Here is a 9,972-nt window from a genome sequence, read left to right as displayed (position 1 = left end):
ACAAATATGTCCTTAGGCTTTACTCATAGTATTCATGGCGAAGGTTGAATCTTCTTCGTTAAATTGTTATATGGTTGGAATCGGGAAATGCTACATGTAGTAATTGATAAAGATGTCTTGGATAATTTGATTCTTGGCAATTGTTGTGCTCATGTTTAAGCTCTTGCATCATATACTTTGCACCTATTAATGAAGAAATACATAGAGCTTGCTAAAATTTGGTTTGCATAATTGGTCTCTCTAAAGTCTAGATAATTTCTAGTATTGGGTTGAACAACAAGGAAGACGGTGTAGAGTCTTATAATGTTTACAATATGTCTTTTATGTGAGTTTTGCTGCACCGGTTCATCCTTGTGTTTGTTTCAAATAACCTTGCTAGCCTAAACCTTGTATCGAGAGGGAATACTTCTCATGCATCCAAAATCCTTGAGCCAACCACTATGCCATTTGTGTCCACCATACCTACCTACTACATGGTATTTCTCCGCCATTCCAAAGTAAATTGCTTGAGTGCTACCTTTAAATTTCTATTCTTCATCTTTGCAATATATAGCTCATGAGACAAATAGCCTAAAAACTATTGTGGTATTGAATATGTACTTATGCACTTTATCTCTTATTAAGTTGCTTGTTGTGCGATAACCATGTTCCTGGGGACGCCATCAACTACTCTTTGTTGAATATCATGTGAGTTGCTATGCATGTCCGTCTTGTCTGAAGTAAGGGAGATTTACCACTCATTTAATGGTTAGAGCATGCATAATGTTAGAGAAATAACATTGGGCCGCTAACTAAAGCCATGATCCATGGTGGAAGTTTCAGTTTTGGACAAATATCCTTAATCTCATATGAGAAAATTAATTGTTGTTGAATGCTTATGCATAAAAGAGGAGTCCATTATCTGTTGTCTATGTTGTCCCGGTATGGATGTCTAAGTTGAGAATAATCAAAAGCGAGAAATCCAATGCGAGCTTTCTCCTTAGACCTTTGTACAGGCGGCATAGAGGTACCCCTTTGTGACACTTGGTTAAAACATGTGTATTGCGATGATAATCCAGGTAATCCAAGCTAATTAGGACAAGGTGCGGGCACTATTAGTATACTATGCATGAGGCTTGCAACTTGTAAGATATAATTTACATAACACATATGCTTTATTACTACCGTTGACAAAATTGTTTCTTGTTTTCATAACCAAAGCTCTAGCACAAATATAGCAATCAATGCTTCCCTCTGCGAAGGGCCTTTCTTTTACTTTTATGTTGAGTCAGTTCACCTATCTTTCTCCACCTCAAGAAGCAAACACTTGTGTGAACTGCGCATTGATTCCTACATACTTGCATATTGCACTTGTTATATTACTTTGCATTGACAACTATCCATGAGATATACATGTTATAAGTTGAAAGCAACCGCTGAAACTTAATCTTCCTTTGTGTTGCTTCAATGCCTTTACTTTGAATTATTGCTTTATGAGTTAACTCTTATGCAAGACTTATTGATGCTTGTCTTGAAAGTACTATTCATGAAAAGTCTTTGCTATATGATTCATTTGTTTACTCATGTCATTACCATTGTTTTGATCACTGCATTCATTACATATGCTTACAATAGTATGATCAAGGTTATGATGGCATGTCACTCCAGAAATTATCTTTGTTATCGTTTACCTGCTCGGGACGGCGTAAACTAATCTTGGGGATGCTGATACGTCTCCGACGTATCGATAATTTCTTATGTTCCATGCCACATTATTGATGATATCTACATGTTTTATGCATACTTTATGTCATATTTATGCATTTTCCGGCACTAACCTATTAACGAGATGCCGATGAACCGATTCTTTGTTTCTGCTGTTTTTGGTTTCAGAAATCCTAGTAAGGAAATATTCTCGGAATTGGACGAAATCAACGCCCAGGGGCCTATTTTGCCACGAAGCTTCCAGAAGACCGAAGGAGAGACGAAGTGGGGCCATGGGGCGCCGCCACACTAGGGCGGCGCGGCCCAAGGGGGGCCCGCGCGGCCCTAGTGTGTGGGGCCCCCGTGCGGCCCCCTGACCTGCCCTTCCGCCTACATATAGTCTTCGTCGCGAAACCCCCAGTACCGAGAGCCACGATACGGAAAACCTTCCAGAGACGCCGCCGCCAATCCCATCTCGGGGGATTCAGGAGATCGCCTCGGCACCCTGCCGGAGAGGGGAATCATCTCCCGGAGGACTCTTCACCGCCATGGTCGCCTCCGGAGTGATGTGTGAGTAGTTCACCCCTGGACTATGGGTCCATAGCAGTAGCAAGATGGTCGTCTTCTCCTAATTGTGCTTCATTGTCGGGTCTTGTGAGCTGCCTAACATGATCAAGACCATCTATCTGTAATGCTATATGTTGTGTTTGTTGGGATCCGATGGATAGAGAATACTATGTTATGTTGATTATCAATTTATATCTATGTGTTGTTTATGATCTTGCATGATCTCCGTTATTAGTAGAGGCTCTGGCCAAGTTTTTACTCTTAACTCCAAGAGGGAGTATTTATGCTCGATAGTGGGTTCATGCCTCCATTAAATCTGGGACAGTGACAGAAAGTTCTAAGGTTGTGGATGTGCTGTTGCCACTAGGGATAAAACATTGATGCTATGTCCGAGGATGTAGTTATTGATTACATTACGCACCATACTTAATGCAATTGTCTATTGTTTGCAACTTAATACTGGAAGGGGTTCGGATGATAACCTGAAGGTGGACTTTTTAGGCATAGATGCATGCTGGATAGCGGTCTATGTACTTTGTCGTAATGCCCAATTAAATCTCACTATACTCATCATATCATGTATGTGCATGGTCATGCCCTCTCTATTTGTCAATTGCCCAACTGTAATTTGTTCACCCAACATGCTATTTATCTTATGGGAGAGACACCTCTAGTGAACTGTGGACCCCGGTCCATTCTTTTACATCGAATACAATCTACTGCAATACTTGTTCTACTGTTTTCTGCAAACAATCATCATCCACACTATACATCTAATCCTTTGTTACAGCAAGCCGGTGAGATTGACAACCTCACTGTTACGTTGGGGCAAAGTACTTTGGTTGTGTTGTGCAGGTTCCACGTTGGCGCCGGAATCCCTGGTGTTGCGCCGCACTACATCCCGCCGCCATCAACCTTCGACGTGCTTCTTGACTCCTACTGGTTCGATAAACCTTGGTTTCTTACTGAGGGAAAACTTGCCGCTGTACGCATCACACCTTCCTCTTGGGGTTCCCAACAGACGCGTGTTGAACGGAAAGACAATACGTCATCTACGCGCAGCAACCAGCAAGCGCCGTGGAGCTCATCAAGTAATTCATCAATGACTGGTAAAGGGTATTTACTCTTAACAGTGAGAGCGTTCAGATGACGATAGTCAACACATGGTCGCCAAGTATGATCTTTTTTCTTAACCATTATCAAGGGAGAAGCAAAATTGTTGTTGCTTGGTCGAATGACACCAGACTTGAGCATATCAGTGATTTGCTGCTCGATTTCATTCTTCAGCTCAGGAGCAAACCGATAGGGTCTAATTTGGACTGGCCTGGCACCATCAATGAGAGGGATTGAGTGGGAAACAGCTCTGCAAGGTGGCAGTCCATCTGGTTCAGAGAATACTGTAGAGAAAGAAGACAGCAGTTCTTGTACTTCAGCTGGCAAGTGTTCAATAACATCTTGAGAATTCTGCACGAGTTGGATTTCCACCACTGTGCAAGCATACTCTGCTGGAACATTTCCTTGCAAACACACCCACTGTCCTTGATATTGGAACGCTAGCCATTTTTGATTCCAGTCAATGATCTGTGGACTATGTGTGGCCAACCAATCCATACCAACAATACCATCATACCCTTTCAATGGAAGAATCTTGAACGAGGAGGAGAACTGCAAGTTTCCACAAACCCATGGGCAGTCAGGTATATACTTGGTACAGCTCAGAATTCCTCCGCCAGCAACCTTCACACGCTTGGGTGTGGCCAGAGAAACATGCCCAGCAATATTGTCAGCCAATGACTCGGTGATGAATGAGTTATTGCTACCTGAATCCAGAAGAAACACCATTGGAGTGCCTTGCACTATGCAATGTAACACTATTGATTGCTCTGGTTTATTATCAGCAGAACTGAGTTCATGGATTTGCATCAATTCCATATCAGAAGCAGTATCATAAAGATCAGTGGAACTGTCAGGTGAATTCTGGAAAAATTCAACCAACTCCTGCACCACATGTAACTGCACTGTCTGCTGACACTTGTGATCGCGAGACCATCGTTCACCACAGGTAAAACAAAGGCCCTTGGCCCTTCTGTAATTCTTCAGAGCATTGATCTTCTCATCTGTTGTTCGAGCTGAATCATTGGAACGAACCATTGCATGGTCATCAAACTGCTTCACTGCTTGGCCTTGGGAAACATAAGCCTTACGAGCAACAGCAGCTATTGGGGAATTGAGTACCGTATACCCATCTCCAACTTCTTCCTGCACCAAGGCAATAGTATACGCAGTATCCAAGTCTGGAGGAAGCTGAATAGCAACTAGCATACGAACTGAAGGTTTAAGCCCCTCGAGGAAACGAGTGACATAGTGAAGTGGGTCAGGTTTATTTTCATAAGCCGCTAATTGATCAATTAGTTCAGCAAACTGGTTAACATATTCCTCTACCGAACCAGTTTGAACAAGTTTATAGAGGCGACGAATAAGCGACTGATGCTGGTTACGACCAAAACGAATGGTAACCTCCTGACAAAACTCAGGCCAAGTGAATTTCCTGATCGCTGGCTGAACTGAATTCAGCCAACGAGATGCAGGTCCATGGAATTGCATCGAAGCGATTTTGACCCACAGATTAGGAGAAGTATCATAGAGTTCAAAATAATCCTCGCAGCGGGTCTGCCATAGACGGGGATTCTCGCCGTCAGATTTCGGAAAATCGACGCGCGGAACACGACCGCGCGGAGGCGAATCAGGACCGTCATCAACATCAAACGAGCGAGGAGCCTGAGCAGAGCTGCGGTTATGACGCATACCTCTTGCCGGAGGAGGTATGTAAGGGCCAGGGGACCCTACTGCCGGCCTCCGTGTACTCGATGATGAACGGCGCCCATCAGGGCCGGTCTCCGCGTCGCCCCCCAGTGTCCTGGTCTACGGATCTGGGTCGTCGGAGTGGGCGGCGAGACCAACTTGCTCCCGCAGCTCGGTGATGTGCTGCTGAAGCGTATTCTCCACTCCGTCGGCGTACAGTTGCATGTTCACGACGGCCTTGTCGATGGAGGAGCGCACCGCCGAATCGACAACGCTGGTGACAGCCTGGGCGATGAGGTCATGGAGCTCCTTCCTCTGCTGCTCCTGCTGAGCAGCGGCGGCGCTGGAGAGGGTGTCGAAGATAGCCTTCCCCTCTGGAGTAAGCGTCTCCATGATCCGTTCACGAATTAGATCGGCGGCGCGACGAGCTCGAGTCTCCAGGGTGAGATCTCGCGAAGAAGAAGTGGTGGGGAAAAATTTATGGCTCTGAATACCAAGTGTTAAGGTGGTTCTACTAGGAGTCGCTAGATTCAGGCACTCAATTCATATTCCACGAATCATAGAGTTCATCAGCAGATTCGAATTCCAGAGGAAGGGGGGAGGGAAGCAGATACAAGCCAAAGGCTAGGCCGAAGCCAACTTCCTATTCGCCAACCTCATCGGTGGATGACGTCGATGCTTTATAGTCCTCCAATCAGCTGTTGACAGCTCATCGCTTCACCCAGTACTTGGACGGGAACCTGGTACTCTCCCTGCGTTCACGTCGTTCCTTCAATGCCACTGCCTGTGGAGCCTTGTCGTCAGGTACGATGTTAATAGTGGCATGGGTTGAGTTTTTTTTTTCCTGAAGTGGAAACAACATTCCCATTAACCAGATTGCTCAGCAATATCGTTGGTAACTACTACCTCCATCCCAAGGCTTAAGGCCTATATTTTTTCAGAAAGTCAAACGAAGTAAAGTTTGACCAAATTTTTAGAAAAATTTATGAACAAATATGATATTTTGTAGGTACAATATAAAAATATATTTCATTATCTACCTAATTATATTAATTTTGTACTTTTTATTATTAATATTTTTTGATAAAAACTTAGTCGAACTTAACATAGTTTGACTTTCTGAAGAAAAAAATATAGGCTTTAATCCTTGGGATGGAGGTAGTAAAACAGAGTGTCTCATCCTCCGGACGAATACAATCAGGTTTAGTTTGGCAACAAATATTTACTAAAACTGAAGAAGTATTTCAGTGTAATGGGAAAGAATACTTTAGTTTTTTGATACCATAGTATTTCTCTGTTTTGGCAAAAAAAAAGTAAGATGTTTGGGAAAAGCTGTTTTATCCTACCTTTGACTAGTTATTCGGTTGGATGCAAGATCTAGTTATACAATGATGAAACTGGTCCCCTGTGGCAAGTTCATACTCTTCTACCAAACAAATTGAACGATATTCTTCTGCATGAATAGATACAACTCTCTTCAATCTTCTGGAACCTAAAACTAGCAACAAGCAATGCTCAACGGGCGGGCAATCTGCGGGTCCAGCTTATATCCAGTGGCTGCTATCATTTTGATAGAAATTTTGTGAAGGTAAAGTTTGAACATTGCCCTTGTGAGCCAAATGTCATTGCTCTTGAGTGTCTAGACCCTCAATGACCTAGATGGATCTGGAAGAAAGAGGACGAAGGACAAGGCCCAATAGATGGTAGAAGGCCAGTCCAAGAGGAAGGTGTTGCCATCAGTCTAGTATGACGCGCGGGACTAGCTCACCTGATGGCACCTACTTAAGTCGATCATGGTCAAGAGGAAACACTTGCACATCTCTTTTGGAGCTGCCCTTTTGCTAAGGAATGTTGGCTTATCCTATGTCCTCAAATTTCTTTCCAACAATCAGTTTTTGAAGCATTCTATGATATTAAGGAAAAGCTACAAGTACCTTTCGCTGTTGAGATTATTATTTTGGCATCCTGGTCCATATGGATGGTCAGAAACAGGAAGATCTTTGAAGAACAGATACCTTCGATTACTGCTTGGAAAACAGTATTCAAACAAGAGCTACACTTGCTTTCATTCAGAATGAAAAAGAAATGGGCTGATCAATTCAAAACCTGGGTTCAACTTTTCAGATGATGAGCATGGCTTTGTTAGTTTAGTTTAGATTTCTTTTCTTTTCTTTTATTTTCTCTTTCTCTTTTGTTCTTTGTACATCTTGTACATTTGTAACATATTTTATATATTAATAAAAATTGCAGTGGGGATTTTCCCCACTGTTTAACCTTCAAAAAAAAAGTCAATCATGGTCAATGTTTAGACTTGTCTAGGAAGAAAGGGAGGAAGGACTTGACGTTTGGATCTGTGTTTATCGCTAAGATGTAATCGAACAAAGCGGGAGGTTGGGAGGAACATCTGCGAACACGCCACCGTCTTCCTCTTAGTTCATCGATCCACCCTGCAGAGCATAGATCCCGGTGCTACCTCATCCTCTTAATTTGTATCCTAGATCTACTTTTAATTTGCCACAGTCTTCCTCTTAATTTGTATTCCAGATCTAGCTATAATTCAGAGCATAGATCCTACCGCTACCTCTTCACGATCATCACACTCAGAACCTCCAACAAATTCTTCATTGAGCCATGGAGGAGTTGACGCTAGAGGAAAGGCAGATCTATGATATGTTGATCATGACAAAGGAAGTCGTGGAGGAGCGTGTGGATGCCTACCGCTCGTCCGTGACGCAGGCGATGTCGGAAATGATTAAGGACAACAACCTCAAGTTTGTGTGCTCCACACCAAGGTCGACAATGCCATGATGGAGATCCACCGAGACATCGAAAAAATTGGGGGAGGACCGTCGAGTTCATTAGGTTCGCCTGTACCAACTAGGCAACCTCAGGATGAATCCTACTGCCCAATCGGGCACCGCGTTGAGAATTTGGGCCGGAGGACTAGGTACTACATACCTCCTTTGGTGATAGGTATGCACGAGAACCAAACTCCAAATCAATCTGAAAAAGAAGGTGAGGAAGTTTTCATGGAATGTTCTAACCGCTTTCTCTCTGCTCCGTGTGTGTCGAACTTCCTCATCTCGATGGCACCCAACCTCAGATGTGGCAAACACGTTGCGAGGAGTATTTTTGCTCTTCGGGGTCTCCAAGTTCTTTGTGGATTTTGTATTCATCGGCACAATTCGAAGGAGCTGCAGTAAAATGGTTGGATGCTTTTTTTGTCATCACCTAATGTAGGATGAAAAATCAAAATTGTTCACCTTCAATATAATACTTATGTCTCAGATTTATCTAAATTTACACGTACACTAAAACACGTCTAGCGAATGTTTAGACTTGGCTAGAAAGAAAGAAATGACGAACTTATCATCTAGATCTATGTTTATCGCTAAGTTGTAATTGAATAGATGTGAGGGAGGTTGGGAGGAACATCTATGAACATATTGAATTTGTATTCAATCTAGCCATAATTTACCACCTCTTAGTTCGTCGATCCCCATAACACCTGTTGATTGGTTGGATAGATGATCCTTTCTTTAGTATCGATGCCTCTGATTTATCTAGGGCACGTTTGTAGCCTGGACCCGAATCGTGGCTCACTGGCGCAGTGGTGCATGCACGCCTGCGCGTCCAGCCGAGCTACGGGCTAGAATTGGCCTGTTGTTTGGTAGGTCGGGCTGCATCGGCTAGGCTGAAAAGGCTTTTCTGTTTATTTTCCTGCAGCCAACCCGAAATCTCGATGGAGATGAGATTAGCCCTGTTTGGTACTCCATCCAGGCATGCCTAAGGTGACCTCTTATCTACAATGGGTAGCCTTACCATGCTCTCACCTCCCATCACACATAAATCATAGTTCATGTCAATTGCAAACTTACGAAGCTAGCAGTTCAAGACATCAGCCCTAGCTAGTACGAATGGTAGTTCATAGCACGATGCTCCTTAGCTACTACAAATGGCAGTTTATCATCACTGGGTCGTTCAACATACGGGGATCGAATAGGGGTTCGAGAAACATGGGATCATAGGGGGTTCTTCTTCTTCACTTCTTCTTCTTCTTCTTCTTCTTCTTCTTCTTCTTCTTCACTTCTTCACTTCTTCACTTCTTCTTAGATGGTGGTGTTGCCTCTAGCTTCCCACATTACGTCTGCCCACTCTTGCCTCTTCTCCTTCTAGGCATCATTGTCATCTGCGTCCACGCCATGGCCGGTCTCTACTTCATCAAAAGTGACAACCTATTCGAAGAACTCATCCTCGCCCCAACCTAGGATACAGTTGTGAAGAATGCAGCAAGCAAGGGCTAGCTTTACTTCAGTGTCAATAGTGTGGAACGGTTTCTGGTTACGGACCTTGAACCTGTTCTTCAATGCAACAAAGGCCCTCTCAATGGTGACTCTAAGGACCTTGAACAACTCTTTCGCATTCTGAGGTCGGTGCTCAACAGAGAACTCATTGAGGTGGTACCTTGTTTTCTTGAAGGGAGGTAGAATACCAGGTCGGCATGCATATCCAGCATCTCCAATGTAGAACTTACCCTTAGGGATGCGGTCCTCCCGTTCTATTCCCGAACCGGACTTCATCGCGGCAGGACAAATTTGGTGCATACAGCAGAAAGGACTTGTATGGTAATTCCGAAAATGTGAGGGCGTGGAGAAGAAACGTGCCCAGGTCGCGGCTAATGATTTAGAAGAAAGTTTGACGGTTATTTATAGAGGTGGCATGGGTGTAGGGATTCGTTGCATAGAAAACAAAAAATTTCCTACCGCGAACACGCAATCCAAGCCAAGATGCAATCTAGAAGACTGTAGCAACGAGGGGATTATCGAGTCTCACCCTTGAAGAGATTCCAAAGCCTACAAGATGAGGCTCTTGTTGCTGCGGTAGACGTTCACTTGCCGCTTGCAAAAGCGCGTAGAAGAT

At 43.8% G+C, this 9,972-nt stretch overlaps 1 protein-coding gene across 1 annotated transcript; it reads right to left on the bottom strand.

The window, feature by feature from the left end:
* Positions 1 to 3,302: 3,302 nt before the first annotated feature.
* On the bottom strand, positions 3,303 to 5,055 carry LOC139832493 (uncharacterized). Its single transcript, XM_071822267.1, has 2 exons — positions 3,445 to 5,055; positions 3,303 to 3,356 (listed from the first exon to the last, which is right to left on the bottom strand). The coding sequence occupies exons 1-2, from the start codon at positions 5,053 to 5,055 to the stop codon at positions 3,303 to 3,305; spliced, it is 1,665 nt and encodes a 554-aa protein (XP_071678368.1).
* Between the last annotated feature and the right edge of the window lie 4,917 nt (positions 5,056 to 9,972).

The sequence above is a fragment of the Lolium perenne genome, chromosome 6 (assembly GCF_019359855.2).
Source record: "Lolium perenne isolate Kyuss_39 chromosome 6, Kyuss_2.0, whole genome shotgun sequence".
Taxonomy (NCBI): Eukaryota; Viridiplantae; Streptophyta; class Magnoliopsida; order Poales; family Poaceae; genus Lolium; species Lolium perenne.
The sequence above is the reverse complement of the archived record's forward strand: the minus strand, read 5'-3'. Positions and strand labels throughout refer to the sequence as shown.